The sequence below is a fragment of the Oncorhynchus mykiss genome, chromosome 32, assembly GCF_013265735.2.
Source record: "Oncorhynchus mykiss isolate Arlee chromosome 32, USDA_OmykA_1.1, whole genome shotgun sequence".
NCBI classification, from domain to species: domain Eukaryota; kingdom Metazoa; phylum Chordata; class Actinopteri; order Salmoniformes; family Salmonidae; genus Oncorhynchus; species Oncorhynchus mykiss.
Genome location: NC_050572.1, coordinates 22,015,216 through 22,036,450, shown reverse-complemented (window position 1 = coordinate 22,036,450; position 21,235 = coordinate 22,015,216). Strand labels below are relative to the sequence as shown.

Genomic DNA, 21,235 nt, shown 5'->3' with positions numbered 1-21,235 from the left:
ATTAAATAGACTAGGGTAAAGTAACGTAAAGTAGAATAACATTAAATAGCCTAGGGTAATGTAAAGTAATGTAAAGTAAAGTAGAATAACATTAAATAGACTAGGGTAAAGTAACGTAAAGTAGAATAACATTAAATAGCCTAGGGTAATGTAAAGTAATGTAAAGTAAAGTAGAATAACATTAAATAGACTAGGGTAAAGTAACGTAAAGTAGAATAACATTAAATAGCCTAGGGTAATGTAAAGTAATGTAAAGTAAAGTAGAATAACATTAAATAACCTAGGGTAAAGTAATGTAAAGTAAAGTAGAATAACGTAAAATAACCTAGGGTAGAGTAACGTAAAGTAAAGTAGAATAACGTTAAATAACCTAGGGTAAAGTAACGTAAAGTAAAGTAGAATAACGTTAAATAACTTAGGGTAACGTAAAGTAGAATAACGTTAAATAGCCTAGGGTAAAGTAAAGTAACGTAAAGTAAAGCAGAATAACGTTAAATAACCTAGGGTAGAGTAACGTAAAGTAAAGCAGAATAACTTTAAATAACCTAGGGTAAAGTAAAGTAAAGTAAAGTAGAATAATGTTAAATAACCTAGGGTAGAGTAACGTAAAGTAAAGTAGATTAACGTTAAATAACCAAGGGTAGAGTAAAGTAAAGTAAAGTAGAATAACGTTAAATAACCTAGGGTAGAGTAACGTAAAGTAAAGTAGGATAACGTTAAATAACTTAGGGCAACGTAAAGTAGAATAACTTTAAATAGCCTAGGGTAAAGTAAAGTAACGTAAAGTAAAGTAGAATAACATGAAATAACCTAGGGTAAAGTAACGTAAAGTAAAGTAGAATAACAGGAAATAACCTAGGGTAAAGTAACGTAAAGTAAAGCAGAATAACTTTAAATAACCTAGGGTAAAGTAACGTAAAGTAAAGTAGAATAACGTTAAATAAGCCAGGGTAAAGTAATGTAAAGTAGGGTAGAATAACGTTAAATAACCTAGGGTAGAGTAATGTAAAGTAAAGTAGAATAACGTTAAATAACCTAGGGTAGAGTAACGTAAAGTAAAGCAGAATAACTTTAAATAACCTAGGGTAAAGTAACGTAAAGTAAAGTAGAATAACGTTAAATAAGCCAGGGTAAAGTAATGTAAAGTAGGGTAGAATAACGTTAAATAACCTAGGGTAGAGTAATGTAAAGTAAAGTAGAATAACGTTAAATAACCTTGGGTAAAGTAAAGCAACGTAAAGTGAAGTAGATGAACGTTAAATAACTTAGGGTAAAGTAAAGTAGAATAACATTAAATAGCCTAGGGTAAAGTAAAGTAGTGTAAAGTAAAGTAGAATAACATTAAATAACCTAGGGTAAAGTAACTTAAAGTAAAGTAGAATAAAGTTAAATAGCCTAGGGTAAAGTAAAGTAACATAAAGTAAAGTAGAATAACGTTAAATAACCTAGGGAGAAGTAACGTAAAGTAAAGTAGAATAACGTTAAATAAGCTAGAGTAAAGTAAAGTAGAATAACGTTAAATAACCTAGGGTAGAGTAACGTAAAGTAAAGTAGAATAACGTTAAATAACCTAGGGTAAAGTAACGTAAAGTAAAGTAGAATAACGTTAAATAACCTAGGGTAAAGTAACGTAAAGTAAAGTAGAATAACGTTAAATAACCTAGGGTAGAGTAACGTAAAGTAAAGTAGAATAACGTTAAATAACCTAGGGTAAAGTAAAGCAACGTAAAGTAAAGTAGAATAACGTTAAATAACCTAGGGTAAAGTAAAGCAGAATAACTTTAAATAACCTAGGGTAGAGTAACGTAAAGTAAAGTAGAATAACGTTAAATAACCTAGGGTAGAGTAACGTAAAGCAAAGTAGAATAACGTTAAATAACTTAGGGTAAAGTAACGTAAAGTAAAGTAGAATAACGTTAAATAACCTAGGGTAGAGTAACGTAAAGTAAAGTAGAATAACGTTAAATAACCTAGGGTAGAGTAACGTAAAGTAAAGTAGTATAACGTTAAATAAGCTAGGGTAAAGTAAAGTAGAATAACGTTAAATAACCTAGGGTAGAGTAAAGTAAAGTAGAATAACGTTAAATAACCTAGGGTAAAGTAAAGTAACGTAAAGTAGAATAACGTTAAATAACCTAGGGTAAAGTAAAGTAACGTAAAGTAGAATAACGTTAAATAACCTAGGGTAGAGTAACGTAAAGTATAATAACATTAAATAACCTAGGGTAAAGTAGATTGACGTTAAATAACCTAAGGTAAAGTAAAGTAACGTAAAGTAGAATAACGTTAAATAACCTAGGGTAAAGTAAAGTAAAGTAAAGTAGAATAACATTAAAAAACCTAGGGTAAAGTAAAGTAAAGTAAAGTAGAATAACATTAAATAACCTAGGGTAAAGTAAAGTAAAGTAAAGTAGAATAACATTAAATAACCTAGGGTAAAGTAAAGTAAAGTAAAGTAGAATAACATTAAATAACCTAGGGTAAAGTAAAGTAAAGTAAAGTAGAATAACATTAAATAACCTAGGGTAAAGTAAAGTAACGTAAAGTAAAGTAGAATAACATTAAATAACCTAGGGTAAAGTAAAGTAAAGTAGAATAACATTAAATAACCTAGGGTAAAGTAAAGTAAAGTAAAGTAGAATAACATTAAATAACCTAGGGTAAAGTAAAGTAACGTAAAGTAGAATAACGTTAAATAACCTAGGGTAAAGTAACGTAAAGTAGAATAACGGTAAATAACCTAGGGTAAAGTAAAGTAAAGTAGAATAACATTAAATAACCTAGGGTAAAGTAGATTGACGTTAAATAACCTAGGGTACAGTAACATAAAGTAAGGTAACCTAACGTAAAGTTAAGTAAAGAGAAGCAGATACTGTTCTGTAGTCTGTAATTTACCTCTCTCTTTCTCTGTAGACATCCAACAATGACCGGTCCAATCACAGGGCTGTGCTGAGTGCCTTACAGGTGATTGGCTTCTCAGAGGAGGAGATCGACTCCATCTACAGGATCCTGGGGACCATCCTCATCCTGGTTGGTTGTATTCAGTATATTCTTGGTCACATTTCTATTGGCCATACATACTAAATGATACCTGAATGGTCTAACGCAACTATAACACCTTAGCATGTTGGTTACTTACCTCTAAACTAAGAGCTAGTGTTAGGTTCAGTGCAGTAAAACTTAGCATGCTTGACAGAGATTGATTTGATTCATTAGCCAACGCCAATGGCAACAGCTAGTCTTACTGGGGTCAGACACAACAAAAAAGACATTACGGACAAAATACTGTACTTTACAATTGACATACATTTAAAAACATTAACATGCACTGTGTGTGTGTGTGTGTGTGTGTGTGTGTGTGTGTGTGTGTGTGTGTGTGTGTGTGTGTGTGTGTGTGTGTGTGTGTGTGTGTGTGTGTGTGTGTGTGTGTGTGTGTGTGTGTGTGTGCGCATCTATCAGTTACACATACATGTCAGTTGATACACAGACAAAGGAACATTTAATATCCTGTTTGGAAACCATATTACTTCTTAGTACATATTTTGCAATTTACTTGCGAGATAAAGTTCAACCCTGTGATCTATGATTTATACCAAATCCAGTTTTATAATACTAGGATCATGAACTGTGTTTCTGCCACTCCCCAGGGCAACCTGCAGTTTGAGACAGACAGTGAGAGTGTCCAGGTGGTGGGTTTGGAGGCTGTGAGTCACATCGCTGGGCTGACCACCACAAAGCCAGACAACGTGACTAAGAGCCTGCTGTTCCGCACTGTGGCCACCGGGGGCGGAGAGGTCATAGAGAAGGGACACACTGAAAAGGAGGCCTGCTTTGGCCGTGACGCTTTTGCCAAGGTACTGGGCTGGTCACTATTAGCACATCAAGACATGTCTTCATAAATGACAAATCCCATCAATGTTGACTCATTATTGTGTACTGCATAATCTGTCTTTTATTCTCTCTCTCTCTCTCTCTCTCTCTCTCTCTCTCTCTCTCTCTCTCTCTCTCTCTCTCTCTCTCTCTTTCTCTCTCTCTCTTTTGTTCTCTCTCTTTCTGTCTCTCTCTCACTCTTTCTCTCTCTCACTCGTTCTCTCTCTTTCTTTCTCCTTCTCACTCTTTCTCTGTCTTTTTTTTCTCTCACTCTCTCTCTCTCTCTCTCTCTCTCTCTCACTCTTTCTCTCTCTCTCTCTCTCGCTCTCTCTCTCAATCTCTCTTTCTCTCTCTCTCTCTCTTTTTTTCTCTCTCCTGCTCTATGTTGGTTCTTTAGGCTCTCTATGAGAGATTGTTTTGTTGGATTGTGGCTCGTATCAATGCTGTTATTGAGGTGAAAGACTACAACCCAGTGCTCCATGGGAAAAACACAGTCATCGGAGTGCTGGATATTTACGGCTTTGAAATCTTCGAAAACAACAGGTTAGACTCTCCAATAGTATCTATCTACCTTCTCCTCCCTGTCCATGTATTTACAATCGTGTGAGTTATCAGGATGGTGGATCAACCTTGTATTCGACCAGATGGATATATCTTGATATGAATATTTCTCACAATATCTACAATTTCAAACTTTTTGAAACCTCTCTGAAGATTGCATTTATTCAAAATGTATGGTAGTCATGGTGACTACATGATCTGTTGTTCCATGTTGAAACCTGTGTTTCTGTGTTGTCGTCGGGCAGCTTTGAACAGTTCTGTATTAACTACTGTAATGAGAAGCTGCAGCAGCTCTTCATCGAGCTGATCCTTCGCCAGGAACAAGACGAGTACCAGAGAGAGGGTATCACCTGGCAGCATGTGAGACACACACGTGCACGCGGACTAACACAAACACATGCCCACACAGATGCGCATGCACGCAGAAACACACTTTCTTTCTTTCTTTCTTTCTTTCTTTCTTTCTTTCTTTCTTTCTTTCTTTCTTTCTTTCTTTCTTTCTTTCTTTCTTTCTTTCTTTCTTTCTTTCTTTCTTTCTTTCTTTCTTCTCTCTCTCTCTCTCTCTCTATCTCTCTGTCTCTTGTTTCTCGCTCTCTCCACAAACACACTCCCATAAGCAACACATGCAGTATTCAGAAGCCTACATCTAACAGTTCCTCTCCCCCTGTGTGTTTCCAGATTGACTACTTTAACAACCAGATCATCGTGGACCTGGTGGAACAGCCCCATAAGGGCATCATCTCTGTGTTGGACGAGGCCTGTCTCACTGTGGGCAAGGTGACAGACACCATCTGCCTGGAGAGCATGGATGCTAAGCTGGGACAACACCCTCACTACACCTCCCGCAAGGTGGGTCAGACGAGCAACGCTGCCTTCAATAGAATAAACTCTATTCTATTCTATGTTATTCTCTTCTATTCTAATCTATTATATGTTATTCTCTTATAATCTAGTCTATTTTATTCTCCCAGGCCATACTTATAACACAAATACCTCAACATTTCCTCTCTACAGCTCCTATAACCATGTCCCTATAACCATAAAATAGTAATTCCTTCTGCAACTTACACTAAAAACCCACAACGTGAATTATGCTGAGGTACACCAATCCTTCCTCTACCTCACTGAATATGTCTTCTCTCCATTACTGTCTTCATTGTACTGCAACACTCCCATTAGGACCCCATTGACGGTTTAAGAATGGCTTTAACACCCCACTGGTGTGATATTGTTAGTGCAGTTACACTGGATGGTCAATAGAGAGCAGGGGTATCCATTCCACTATTTGCACTCTGTTGTGGTTTCGTTATACTTCAGAAGGCAGCTACATTCCATTGAGACCATTGAGACAGACAGCAGCATCCAATGGTAGTGGGTCTAAATGCTCCACTTCCAACTACTGTAAGATGTCTTGATCTCTTGAAGAGATCTATGTGAGAGACATACGAGAGGTGTAAGAGATAATTGTATCCCCCTTGGCCAGCCTATATTACAGAGGGTAACTGTGATGATGATGATGATGATGATGATGATGATGATGATGATGATGAGGATAAGGATGATGTTGACGATGGTGATGAGGAGGTTGATGATGATAATAATGGTGATAATGATGGTCACAATGGTGATGACGGTGATGATGATTGTCACAATGACAATGATGGTGATGATAGTGATGATAAAGGTGATGGTGATGATGATGATGATGATGGGGATAATATCTCCATTGTAGCTCACCCCATCAGACAAGACCATGGAGTTCCACAGAGACTTCCGTATCCGCCACTATGCTGGGGATGTCACGTGAGTCACATACTTGTATTTGCTGTAAAGTCACATACTCTATTCTCCTTCATCCCTTTTGGCCATCCTGCTGTGTTCTCTCTGAAAAATGAAGTTCATTTAATCTGATTGTCATAAGGTTCCATGACTTTGTCCACACAGGGCATCTGAACACACAAAATACATTTTGATGATTGTCATTACATTTGGGGTGTTTTATTGAACTTTTGTACACATGTAGTGTTCCCAGTGAAACATGACAGGTCATTAGAAATGAATGGGTTGAGACTACTATTAGTGTATAAAATTGAGTTCAGGCACATGCCCATTCATCAGATGAACACACTTCCTCTTCACATGCATGTGTGTTTGAGCACACACACACACACACACACACACACACACACACACACACACACACACACACACACACACACACACACACACACACACACACACACACACACACACACACACACACACACACACACACACACACACACACCTCACTCCCTTCTTGGCTTCCATGGCAACCCCCATGGGAACCTTTCCCCAATGGAATCTTTCCCCCATGGGAACCACACCTGTTTGCATTCTCACAAACAATCGCAAGATTGTTTCAATAATATATAGAACTTTTCTCGCAACTCTAGTATATACAGCTTTTTTAAGGCCTTGCTCACAATTCGTTCTGTGGGAGCACAATGACCAAACAATATACTGTATGTGAGGCTCTTGATCATTTCTTTGATCATGACACTGGTGAGGAGGAGAGAGGACAGGAAACTGACAGTGAAGATGCATTAGAGGAGAAAGTAGTGTGTGATAAATAGCACAATATGTTCATCTGAGTATTTGTTATAGTCAAAATAATACATAATGTTATAGTCAAAATAACACAACATTAGGTGATAATATATGTATTATTATGGATTTATAATCAGCTATAATGGGGCGTTCATTTTGAACCGGGAACACAAAATTAATTAACATGAAACGAACACAACAGTTGGGTTACGGCTGACTCAGCCTGCACTTAAACCACAACCATGACAGGAAACTATGGTGGTTCAACAGGTGAAATGTCATGATGATGTAACACAGGGAAGGTCATAGGTTATAGGACCTATAAGATTAATGTTGATTGGATGAAAAATCAATGGCAGTGTAGATAAATGGAGTCAAGCCAATACCAGCGCCAAGCCATTAGCGACTTGGCTAGCACTGTTGGCACTAGTATTGTGGGACCTACAGGAAAACATTTGAAATAGAAGGACATCATCTTGTTGAGTGAGGGAGAGAGGAAGGGAGGGACAAGGGAGGGAGAGAGAGAGAGAGAGAGAGAGGGATGAGGGAGGGATGAGGAAGGGAGGTAGGAGAGAGCAGTGAGGGAGTAGACCAAACTGTTATCCAGTACCAGGGTCTTTCATAGGTTAACACTTTGGGTTTATCTAGTACCAGCGTATTTCATTGGCTAACACTGGGGTTTTTTCAATGGATTTCACATGACTGGGCCTGGGAGGGCATGGGCCCACCCACTTGGGAGCCAGGTCCACCTACTGGGGAGCCAGGCCCAGGCAATCAGAATGAGTTTTTCCTCACAAAGGGGCTTTATTACAGACAGGTTGGATGCACTGCCAAATTCTCTAAAACGACATTGGAGGCGGCTTATGGTCGAAAAATGAACAATAAATTCTCTGGCAACAGCTCTGTTGGAAATTCCTGCAGTCAGCATGCCAATTGCACGCTCCCTCAAAACTTGAGACATGATCTGTGGCATTGTGTTGTGTGACAGAACTGCACATTTTAAAGTGACCTTTTATTTATTGAGAGAAATAAGCTTTTTGTGCATATGGAACATTTCTGTGATCTTTTATTTCAGCTCATGAAAAATGTACATGTTGCGTTTATATTTTTGTTCAGTGTAGGTTTGAAGGTGGAGGGTAGCATATGGGGTGGAAGTACATTGTGTGCAGTAAACAGTATGGAAATATATGGTTATACAAAGCAAAGGTATACAAAGCAAAGGTTAAAAATGGGGGTTTATCCACTACTAGGGTCTTCCATTGGCTAACACTGAGGGTTTATCCAGTACCAAGGTCTTCCATTGGCTAACACTGAGGGTTTATCCAGTACCAAGGTCTTCCATTGGCTTACAGTGGGTTTGAAGGGTCTACATTGCCCTCAATTTTAGAAATAGTAGGGCATCAAAGGAGCCAGGGAGGGAAAGAGGAAAGGATGGAGAGGGAGGGAGGCATAGAGAGAGGAAGGATGGGAGAGAGAGAGAGAGAGAGAGAGAGAGAGAGAGAGAGAGAGAGAGAGAGAGAGAGAGAGAGAGAGAGAGAGAGAGAGAGAGAGAGAGAGAGCGACCCTTGTACTTGATTAAAACTGGGGGTTTATCCACTACTAGGGTCTTCCATTGGCTAACACTGAGGGTTTATCCAGTACCAAGTTCTTCCATTGGCTAACACTGGGGGTTTATCCAGTAAAAAGGTCTTCCATTGGCTTACAGTGGGTTTGAAGGGTCTACATTGCCCTCAATTTTAGAAATAGTAGGGCATCAAAGGAGCCAGGGAGGGAAAGAGGAAAGGATAGAGAGGGAGGGAGGCATAGAGAGAGGAAGGATGGGAGAGAGAGAGAGAGAGAGAGAGACAGAGAGAGAACCAGACTATTTCCCCTTAGAAAGTCTCGAGCAGTATTAATAATAAGGGAGAAGTCGAGTGGAGTGCCAAGTACATGTGACGAGAAATGACAGTCAGGGAATCCAGGTTAACATGATGTATAACATGACTTCAACACTGAGCAATTAGGCCATGTTTGGTTTACATTCATTCATCCCTGAATCCCCAGCTGGCTCACACATCACAGTCATGCCTTTTAGTGCACAACATGCTAGTGTACTAGTCTTCGCCTGCATCTGAAATTACACCTTATTCCCTATATAGGGCATTATTTTTGAGCAGGGCTCTGGTCCAAGGTAGTGCAATATATAGTTAAAAGGATTAGACGTTGTTCCAGTACAACAGGGCTCCTGGGCGGCCAAGATGGAAGGCTCTCCTTGTCACTGTGTTGTCCTCGTCTGTCTGTCACTCTGTCACAGCCAGGACCCAGGGGAGAGCCTGCCTCAGCCTAGCTGTCATCCCCCGTAAGGTCCCTACACCTCTCCCCTGTGACTGCAACAGACCCCCCCCCCCCAACCTATCCCATCCCCTGCTCCTGCTAAATATACCCTGCCTCGTCCCTGCCACCCCCCCATGTCACAACGCCACCCCTCCCATCCCACGCCCCTCCAGCACTGACCTACTTTGCTCCCCCCTCCCTCCTGACTTTTCTCACTCCGTCTCTCTTTCTCTTCCTCTCTGTCTTATTCTCTCTGTCTTACCGCTATCATCTGTATCCTACAGCCATACCTTTCCATCTCATTGCCCTGTAGTGTTGCCGACTCCTCAAACCCATCCTAACTCTAGATACTATTGAACTTCATGCTATAGCTTAGCCTTTATATTTTAACCATGGCCTTTAGCACTTCACTCTCAGTCTCTCACCACTATATACCTTTGCTTTGTATAACCATATATTTCCATACTGTTTACTGCACACAATGTTCTTCCATATGCTACCCTCCACCTTCAAACCTACACTGAACAAAAATATAAACGCAACATGTACATTTTTCATGAGCTGAAATAAAAGATCACAGAAATGTTCCATATGCACAAAAAGCTTATTTCTCTCAATAAATAAAAGGCCACTTTAAAATGTGCATTTCTGTCACACAACACAATGCCACAGATCATGTCTCAAGTTTTGAGGGAGCGTGCAATTGGCATGCTGACTGCAGGAATTTCCAACAGAGCTGTTGCCAGAGAATTTAATGTTAATTTCTCGACCATAAGCCGCCTCCAATGTCGTTTTAGAGAATTTGGCAGTACATCCAACCTGTCTGTAATAAAGCCCTTTTGTGAGGAAAAACTAATTCTGATTGCCTGGGCCTGGCTCCCCAGTAGGTGGACCTGGCTCCCAAGTGGGTGGGCCCATGCCCTCCCAGGCCCAGTCATGTGAAATCCATAGATTAGGCCCTAATGAATGTGTTTAAATTGACTGATTTCCACCTATGAACAGTATTCAATTCAATTCAAGGGCTTTATTGGCATGGGAAACATGTGTTAACATTGCCAAAGCAAGTGAGGTAGATAATATATAAAGTGAATATATAAAGTGAAAAACAATCAAAATTAACAGTAAACATTACACATACAGAAGTTTCAAAACAATAAAGACATTACAAAAGTCATATTATATATATACAGTGTTTTAACAATGTACAAATGGTTAAAGGACACAAGATAAAATAAATAAGCATACAGTGCCTTGCGAAAGTATTCGGCCCCCTTGAACTTTGCGACCTTTTGCCACATTTCAGGCTTCAAACATAAAGATATAAAACTGTATTTTTTTGTGAAGAATCAACAACAAGTGGGACACAATCATGAAGTGGAACGACATTTATTGGATATTTCAAACTTTTTTAACAAATCAAAAACTGAAAAATTTGGCGTGCAAAATTATTCAGCCCCCTTAAGTTAATACTTTGTAGCGCCACCTTTTGCTGCGATTACAGCTGTAAGTCGCTTGGGGTATGTCTCTATCAGTTTTGCACATCGAGAGACTGACATTTTTTCCCATTCCTCCTTGCAAAACAGCTTGAGCTCAGTGAGGTTGGATGGAGAGCATTTGTGAACAGCAGTTTTCAGTTCTTTCCACAGATTCTCGATTGGATTCAGGTCTGGACTTTGACTTGGCCATTCTAACACCTGGATATGTTTATTTTTGAACCATTCCATTGTAGATTTTGCTTTATGTTTTGGATCATTGTCTTGTTGGAAGACAAATCTCCGTCCAAGTCTCAGGTCTTTTGCAGACTTCATCAGGTTTTCTTCCAGAATGGTCCTGTCTTTGGCTCCATCCATCTTCCCATCAATTTTAACCATCTTCCCTGTCCCTGCTGAAGAAAAGCAGGCCCAAACCATGATGCTGCCACCACCATGTTTGACAGTGGGGAGGGTGTGTTCAGGGTGATGAGCTGTGTTGCTTTTACGCCAAACATAACGTTTTGCATTGTTGCCAAAAAGTTACATTTTGGTTTCATCTGACCAGAGCACCTTCTTCCACATGTTTGGTGTGTCTCCCAGGTGGCTTGTGGCAAACTTTAAACGACACTTTTTATGGATATCTTTAAGAAATGGCTTTCTTCTTGCCACTCTTCCATAAAGGCCAGATTTGTGCAATATACGACTGATTGTTGTCCTATGGACAGAGTCTCCCACCTCAGCTGTAGATCTCTGCAGTTCATCCAGAGTGATCATGGGCCTCTTGGCTGCATCTCTGATCAGTCTTCTTCTTGTATGAGCTGAAAGTTTAGAGGGACGGCCAGGTCTTGGTAGATTTGCAGTGGTCTGATACTCCTTCCATTTCAATATTATCGCTTGCACAGTGCTCCTTGGGATGTTTAAAGCTTGAGAAATCTTTTTGTATCCAAATCCGGCTTTAAACTTCTTCACAACAGTATCTCGGACCTGCCTGGTGTGTTCCTTGTTCTTCATGATGCTCTCTGCGCTTTTAACGGACCTGTGAGACTATCGCAGTGCAGGTGCATTTATACGGAGACTTGAGTACTCACAGGTGGATTGTATTTATCATCATTAGTCATTTAGGTCAACATTGGATCATTCAGAGATCCTCACTGAACTTCTGGAGAGAGTTTGCTGCACTGAAAGTAAAGGGGCTGAATAATTTTGCACGCCCAATTTTTCAGTTTTTGATTTGTTAAAAAAGTTTGAAATATCCAATAAATGTCGTTCCACTTCATGATTGTGTCCCACTTGTTGTTGATTCTTCACAAAAAAATACAGTTTTATATCTTTATGTTTGAAGCCTGAAATGTGGCAAAAGGTCGCAAAGTTCAAGGGGGCCGAATACTTTCGCAAGGCACTGTAATTATGGGTTGTATTTACAATGGTGTTTGTTCTTCACTGGTTGCCCTTTTCCGTGGCAACAGGTCACAAATCTTGCTGCTGTGATGGCACACTGTGGAATTTCACCCAGTAGATATGGAAAATTGGATTTGTTTTCGAATTCTTTGTGGATCTGTGTAATCTGAGGGAAATATGTCTCTCTAATATGGTCATACATTGGGCAGGAGGTTAGGAAGTGCAGCTCAGTTTCCACCTCATTTTGTGGGCAGTGAGCACATAGCCTGTCTTCTCTTGAGAGCCATGTCTGCCTACGGCGGCCTTTCTCAATAGCAAGGCTATGCTCACTGAGTCTGTACATAGTCAAAGCTTTCCTTAATTTTGGGTCAGTCACAGTGGTCAGGTATTCTGCCGCTGTGTACTCTCTGTTTAGGGCCAAATAGCATTCTAGTTTGCTCTGTTTTTTTGTTAATTCTTTCCAATGTGTCAAGTAATTATCTTTTTGTTTTCTCATGATTTGGTTGGGTCTAATTGTGCTGTTGTCCTGGGGCTCTGTAGGGTGTGTTTGTGTTTGTGAACAGAGCCCCAGGACCAGCTTGCTTAGGGGACTCTTCTCCAGGTTCATCTCTCTGTAGGTGATGGCTTTGTTATGGAAGGTTTGGGAATCGCTTCCTTTTAGGTGGTTATAGAATTTAACGGCTCTTTTCTGGATTTTGATAATTAGTGGGTATCGGCCTAATTCTGCTCTGCATGCATTATTTGGTGTTCTACGTTGTACACAGAGGATATTTTTGCAGAATTCTGCGTGCAGAGTCTCAATTTGGTGTTTGTCCCATTTTGTGAAGTCTTGGTTGGTGAGCGGACCCCAGACCTCACAACCATAAAGGGCAATGGGCTCTATGACTGATTCAAGTATTTTTAGCCAAATCCTAATTGGTATGTTGAAATTTATGTTCTTTTTGATGGCATAGAATGCCCTTCTTGCCTTGTTTCTCAGATCGTTCACAGCTTTGTGGAAGTTACCTGTGGCGCTGATGTTTAGGCCAAGGTATGTATAGTTTTTTGTGTGCTCTAGGGCAACAGTGTCTAGATGGAATTTGTATTTGTGGTCCTGGTGACTGGACCTTTTTTGGAACACCATTATTTTGGTCTTACTGAGATTTACTGTCAGGGCCCAGGTCTGACAGAATCTGTGCATAAGATCTAGGTGCTCCTGTAGGCCCTCCTTGGTTGGTGACAGAAGCACCAGATCATCAGCAAACAGCAGACATTTGACTTCGGATTCTAGCAGGGTGAGGTCGGGTGCTGCAGACTTTTCTAGTGCCCGCGCCAATTCGTTGATATATATGTTGAAGAGGGTGGGGCTTAAGCTGCATCCCTGTCTAACCCCACGACCCTGTGTGAAGAAATGTGTGTGTTAACTCAGTAAAATCTTTGAAATTGTTGCATGTTGCGTTTATATTTTTGGAAACACTTGAGAAAATGAGGGATACAAAGTATATTATTGTTGTTGCCCAATGCCCTATTACAACACTTTATGTTGGTGTTTCCTTCATTTTGGCAGTTACCTGTACAATACAGTATATACCAGGGTTAACCAAACTCAGTCCTCGGGACCTCAAGGGGTGCACGTTTTGGTTTTTGCCCTAACACTACACAGTTAACTCATATCAACTAATTATCAAGCTTTGATCATCAGAATCAGCTCTGTAGTGTTAGGGAAAAACAGAGAGTTTGGGAAATGCTCATATATACCCTGAATCATCCTTCATCTTCTCGATAGCTGCTTTTCCTCCCTGTGTCACCCTGTCTGTCCTGTCCTTGTAGCATCTGCCCTGGCCCTGTATGTGTCTGCCTTCCAAATGGCATCCTATTCCCTACGTAGGGCTTTACTTTTGACCAGCGCCTGGTCAAAAGTAGTGCACTATATAGGGAATAGGGTTTAATTTGGAACACATGGTGTGTTCTTCTCTCTAGAGAGGTTCCTGGAATCCGGTCAGGTGGTGTTGACACAACAACAACACACACACACACACACACACACACACACACACACACACACACACACACACACACACACACACACACACACACACAGAGCCTCCATCAGCCTCAGGAGCACATCTGTCATACTAACACAAGCTCTTCATCTGCCTCTCTGTCCAGATGTGACAGTCATGGAGAGACAGAACATTCTTTCACAGTGCCATATCTGTGTGTGGCAGGGGTGTGTCTGAAAAAGAGAGTGAGAGAGCAAGTTCTTGTGTATGCATGAGTATGTACCTGCACGCTTGTGTGTGCGTGCGTGTGTGTGTTTGAGAGAGAGAGCGAGTTCTTGTGTATGCATGAGTATGTACCTGCACACTTGTGTGTGCGTGCGTGTGTTTGAGAGAGACAGAGAGTTATTGTGTATGCATGAGTTTGTGTGTGTGTGTGTGTGTGTGTGTGTGTGTGTGTGTGTGTGTGTGTGTGTGTGTGTGTGTGTGTGTGTGTATTTAAGGGTTTAGCCTTTCACATCTGGGTCTCTAATCCAGTGAAGCAGCATGCCACGAGATATCACTTCGGCGAAGTTTCAACTCAATTTACCTCATTTAGTTCTAAACAATTAATAAAGTTAATTAATTGTTCTATTTTCTATTTAATGTAATCAGGTTGCCCCATGCAGACATATTGTGTATTTTTTAATAGTAACTAGTACCGCAAAGTGGTGCATAATATCATAAAACACGTTGTTGATGTGGTTCAACTCAGTTTTTATCCCCTCCTGTTTCTTAAATGTAAGCTCTCGGGGAGTTTACTCAATCCACTAAGCTCCGTAACTATTATTATAAGCTTCTGCCTGAGGACTCCTTGACTCACTTGAGAGAGTACTGTTCTATTTGTGTAGAAGGGATTGCGCTAGTAATATAGCATACATTCTCAATGGCACCCTATTCCCCATGTAGTGCACCACTTTTGACTAGAACCCTACGTGCCCTGGTCAAAAGTAGTATAGTACTAAGGTAATAGGGTGCCATTAGGGATCCATCATAGTCTCCCATTAGGAAAGAGTTTAGGACTGACTCTAATGTACTGTCTGTGTTACTTCACTTATGGTTTCAGTGTCAGAACTCATGTACTGTCATTTTTATAGCACCTTTCAGGCTTTTCTCGACTTGTCACTTCAATTCATGTTCTTGCGGGGGGGTCTCTTGTACATTTTAGGCTGTGTTAGTTTCTATAACCTCTGTCTGTCTTTCTCTCTATTTCAGATATTCCGTCGAGGGCTTTTTGGACAAGAACAAGGACCCACTCTTCCAAGATTTCAAGCGGCTCATGTATAACAGGTGTCTCACCCTCTGCTCTCCTCTTCTCTCCTAGACTACTTAATCCTGTCCTTACAGTACCCTCTGCTCTCCTCTTCTATCCTAGACTACTTAATCCTATCCTTACAGTACCCTCTGCTCTCCTCTTCTCTCCTAGACTACTTAATCCTGTCCTTACAGTACCCTCTGCTCTCCTCTTCTATCCTAGACTACTTCATCCTGTCCTTACAGTACCCTCTGCTCTCCTCTTCTATCCTAGACTACTTCATCCTGTCCTTACAGTACCCTCTGCTCTCCTCTTCTATCCTAGACTACTTAATCCTGTCCTTACAGTACCCTCTGCTCTCCTCTTCTATCCTAGACTACTTCATCCTGTCCTTACAGTACCCTCTGCTCTCCTCTTCTCTCCTAGACTACTTAATCCTACTTCATATCTCCTTCAGCTGTTCAAACTCTCTTTAAACTCTTACATTTGAGCCTGTGTTCACTTTTAGAACCTCCTTCCATCTCTCTCTCCATCTCTCTCTCGCTTCTCTCTCTCATTCTGTAGTTCCAACCCTGTGCTGAAGGAGATGTGGCCAGATGGTCAGCTGAGCATCACAGAGGTCACTAAACGACCCCTGACTGCAGCCACCCTCTTCAAGAACTCCATTGTGGCCCTTGTGGATAAACTGGGCTGCAAGGTCAGTGGTGGTTGATTGCAGACTGGTTGTATTGTATACTGGTTGCTTATGTGACCAAAACAGACACATGGGCAACTTCTCATAGCGATAAAAGTTCACACCTTCATTCTGTTCATGGTGACTCTGGTGTGCTTGGTAGGTTTGATGTTAGTCCCACTCCTACTTCTCTCCCAACTTTTTGGCAAAATAATATGCATCCGTGTTGCTTGGCAACGGCTGTCAAATCAAGGCCACTCGTCCGTCACTCTCTATGCTTTTTATCTAACATGAGCTTAACCTCTCTGTCATCATCGTCCTCTGGACATTGTGCACTAGCCACACCTGTGTTTGTAACAGCTGGACGAATCAACCAGCTCCTAGAAATATGGATAACGTTGTCAGAGAGATAACAATGTCTGTTTTTGAAAGGTCAGTCAGATACTGACAAACTGCAGGGATTATTACTGAGGCACACACACACACACAAAAATATCCCAAAACACAGCCTGGTACGGTTTCCACCCGGCTGCCTGTGGTCCTACAAGCCTCTTCCTAGGGGGTCTAGTCTATCTATCTGTCCTGTGAGAAAATGCCTGGACACAAGACATACCACCACTACATTAATGAGATGGCAGTCTGCTGCACAGACAAGACTGGTCCTGTATTCCACACAGACCTGTGCCATATCTACAGTATATGTGATGTAATATCCTGTATTCCACACAGACCTGTGCCGTATCTACAGTATCTGTGATTTAATATCCTGTATCCCACACAGACCTGTGCCGTATCTACAGTATCTGTGATGTAATATCCTGTATCCCACACAGACCTGTGCCATATCTACAGTATATGTCATGTAATATCCTGTATCTCACACAGACCTGTGCCGTATCTACAGTATCTGTGATTTAATATCCTGTATCCCACACAGACCTGTGCCGTATCTACAGTATCTGTGATGTAATATCCTGTATCCCACACAGACCTGTGCCATATCTACAGTATATGTCATGTAATATCCTGTATCCCACACAGACCTGTGCCATATCTACAGTATATGTGATGTAATATCCTGTATCCCACACAGACCTGTGCCATATCTACAGTATATGTGATGTAATATCCTGTATCTCACACAGACCTGTGCCATATCTACAGTACTGTATATGTGATGTAATATCCTGGATCCCACACAGACCTGTGCCATATCTACAGTATATGTGATGTAATATCCTGTATCTCACACAGACCTGTGCCATATCTACAGTATATGTGATGTAATATCCTGTATCCCACACAGACCTGTGCCATATCTACAGTATATGTGATGTAATATCCTGTATCCCACACAGACCTGTGCCATATCTACAGTTCTACAGTATATGTGATGTAATATCCTGGATCCCACACAGACCTGTGCCATATCTACAGTATATGTGATGTAATATCCTGTATCTCACACAGACCTGTGCCATATCTACAGTATATGTGATGTAATATCCTGTATCCCACACAGACCTGTGCCATATCTACAGTATATGTGATGTAATATCCTGTATCTCACACAGACCTGTGCCATATCTACAGTATATGTGATGTAATATCCTGTATCTCACACAGACCTGTGCCATATCTACAGTATCTGTGATGTAATATCCTGTATCCCACACAGACCTGTGCCATATCTACAGTATATGTGATGTAATATCCTGTATCTCACACAGACCTGTGCCATATCTACAGTATATGCAACGTTTTGGACATATGAGTGATTAAGCATGTCTTACATCACATGAGGAATCTGTTTCTACATGAGGTGATATGTCTCCCTGTAACCCTGACTGAGAAGTGACGTTTCCTGCTGTTATTTTGAGATGACCGACTTGTGCTTCAGTGCTTCTCTATGAGGATGGGCTAGGCCAGTGTGTATGGTGGGGGGACGGGGACGAGGGGTGGATGGGATGGACACATTGGGGACAGTTTTTAGGTCATGTTGAAGGACTGGATGCCCTGATTGTTAGTCCCAGGGGGACACCTGTACCCAATCTGACCTACCGCCTCTCCTCTCCTCGTTGTACCCCTCCCAGTCTAACTGCCTCCTTTCTCAAGTCTGAGCTAAAATTGTTGTGCTGGTGTGAGTGTGTGTGAGTGTGTGTGAGTGTGTGTGTGTGTGTGTGTGTGTGTGTGTGTGTGTGTGTGTGTGCTCTGTTCAACTGTATTCATCCTGCAGGGGGCAGTGAATGAGAGACAGACCACAGAACACTAAGAACATAGAGAACAAAGCATGTTTGCATCCCAAATGGCACCCTATTCCCTATATAGCGAACTATGAGCCCTGGTCAAAAGTTGTGTTCTTCAATGGAAATAGAGTGCCATTTGGAACACACAACATACCCATTCCCTTGACAAGAAGATGTGTCCCTTAATGTGTCCCAGCAAGCTCCTGTCTGGCACACAGAGGTAGCACAAGGACACACTCTCTGTGTCCCAAATGGCACCCTATTTCCTACATAGTGCACTACTTTGACCAGAGCCTCACATGGCTCTGGTCAAAAGTAGTGCACTTCATAGGGAATAGGTTACTAATTGTCATGCTACCACTATCTGTGCACTTTAAAAACTTTAGTATTATGCCGTTTTAGGAGTTTAATAGTCTCTTTCTGTAGGACAGACACTGTGAGTTTGGCCGAGCTAGACTTTAACAATGCATTGATATTCCAATAGGCTTGGATGTATTTCTGCATGATTGTACAAGGCAGATTCAGTCCTCTTTGGGATGGCTATGTTCCACTGAGTTCTGTACAGTCTGGTCCATGCCAAGTTGTCTACAGAACCAATTTGGGCAAAATAAGTATTTCTAATGTTTGTCACTATATTGCTTTTGGACTCTTACCACTATTATGACCAGTATAGGTTATTCTGTCTATTACAGGAGCTGTACTATGTGATACTATAGTAATACACAGTATTTGACTGTTCCACTACTCTCTGTATTGTGAGCGCGGTACTATGTGGTTACAGTATCTCCTATACAGTACATAGATGCGGTAAAGAGGTCAATGGAACTCGACCAAAACAATGGAAATGCGTAGAAGATCCTGAATCTCCTCGTTGCCCTCAAGCAAAATTTGCCTACTGAGTATTTAAGCTATTGTTTATATGTGTATTTCACACTATGTTGAGGTAAGAATCTAAGTATAATGATTGTATGGATGTCAACCACAATACATGTTCATGTCATCGTCACCAAGCAACTGCGTTACAGTTTAAAACAACTTTGACTACCACCACTGATTTCTGTATGCTAGCTATGCTACCAGCTTATACAAAGGGGAGTTATCATTTAGCAGTCACTCCTTCATAACATGAAAAGGGACAACTTCTAAATGTTATGCAGCGAAAACAGCCCAAAATATCGAAATCGGACTTCAGTAACCACATTGTGGGTCTGTTACAGTACATCAATCATGATGGATTCGAGCAATATCCACTTTGTTAGATCAGATTTGTTGAATGTGCGCCAATCCGGCGTCCTTCTTCTATCCCCTGCGGTCTGCGTTCCATTGACCTCTTTACTGCATCTATGACAGTGTATCCTGTTGGACTGTGACTGTGTTCGCTGTATTGTAAGAGCCGTACTATGTGTTACTGCACAGTATACGACTGTGTTGTGTATTGTAGTATTTCAGTATTATATTAGAGGATTCTGTGTGTTGTATTCTAGGAGGCATACTTATTGACTGTGTATTATTCTGTGTATTACAGGAGAGGTACTATGTGAGACTGTACTACACAGTATATAACTATGCTGTTAATGAGTTTGTGTATTGTATTGTAGGAGCCATACTATGTGCGCTGCATCAAGCCCAATGAGATGAAGTCTCCCGTGCTGTTTGACGACGCCCGATGCCAACACCAGGTGGCGTACCTGGGCCTGCTGGAGAACGTCAGGGTGCGGAGGGCAGGGTTCGCCTACCGCCAGCCCTACGCACGCTTCCTACAGAGGTCAGAGGTCATGCACACCCTGAGGTCTAACGTCATTGGGGTGAAAGCTTTACATTAAGAATGAGTCATTTCTCAGCAATTAGAGTCATTGTCCATGATTTTAATAACATTCTGCCACAGTATTCATGTGAATAACAAGCTCTATATGACTGTGTTCAACCATGTGTATAACAGAGGAATTTAAATCTGTCCAATGTCCAATCCTAGCCTCAGTGCCACTCTGTTTGTTCTATCATACCAACTCCTTGTCACTCATTGTCATGTTTAGCACAACTGCCTGTATCTTGAACTCTTCGTCTTCCCTCCTGTGTGTACTGTAGGTATAAGATGACGTGTGAGTACACCTGGCCCAATCACCTGATGGAGACAGACAGAGAGGCAGTGGAGGCTATCGTTACGCAGCACGGTTTCCAGGACGACGTGGCGTATGGACACACCAAGCTGTTTGTGCGAACACCTCGGTCCCTTTTCACGCTGGAGCAGGAGAGAGCTGCGCTCATCCCCATCCTGGTGCTGTTCCTACAGAAGGTAGGGACCCCTAGTGGCCAGAGGCTGTACTGATAGTAAAAGTTCACAAACTGGGTTGTGTTCAATCAATGGGAAGAAAATGGTATATATCTGTCTTGCCAAATGTAAATTTTCTCCTGTTTGGTTTTAATGAACAAACCGCCGCGTTCAGATACTCCACACATAATTCTATGGCATTTATCCTGAATTTATATTTCCTGTTACTTTCATAGACCAAATTATCCATGTATGTATGAAAACAGACAGAGATGCATTTAATTGTCCAAGGACCCATGGCATTGGCAGCTAGTCCTAATTAAAACCCCATCGACAGCTTGCGTGTCAGAATGTGAATCACACAGCAGCATCCACATCTCATTAAGACCTCTGCATTTAAAGGGGCAATCCGCAGTTGAAACAATAACAAAGCCTCTGCTTCAGTAAAAAGCTGAGGGATGGGGCTGGAGAAATGTAACCACTCTCAAATTCATAGAAAGACCTATGGATGCAAGGACTGACCATCAACAATATTTTTACTTACATGTAAAACAAACTTATATTTTAAGTT

The 21,235-nt window shown here is 41.1% G+C and overlaps 1 protein-coding gene across 1 annotated transcript in view; it reads left to right on the top strand.

Annotated features, from left to right (window-relative positions):
- Positions 1-21,235, top strand: part of myo1g (myosin IG) — a 65,511-nt gene that overhangs the window by 8,200 nt on the left and 36,076 nt on the right. Inside the window, exons 7-16 of the mRNA XM_036971333.1 lie at positions 2,914-3,030; positions 3,648-3,854; positions 4,268-4,413; positions 4,677-4,791; positions 5,110-5,280; positions 6,164-6,234; positions 15,437-15,511; positions 16,041-16,173; positions 19,994-20,160; positions 20,481-20,688. Coding sequence (XP_036827228.1) covers positions 2,914-3,030; positions 3,648-3,854; positions 4,268-4,413; positions 4,677-4,791; positions 5,110-5,280; positions 6,164-6,234; positions 15,437-15,511; positions 16,041-16,173; positions 19,994-20,160; positions 20,481-20,688 — 1,410 coding nt within the window. The remainder of the gene's footprint in view (positions 1-2,913; positions 3,031-3,647; positions 3,855-4,267; positions 4,414-4,676; positions 4,792-5,109; positions 5,281-6,163; positions 6,235-15,436; positions 15,512-16,040; positions 16,174-19,993; positions 20,161-20,480; positions 20,689-21,235) is intronic.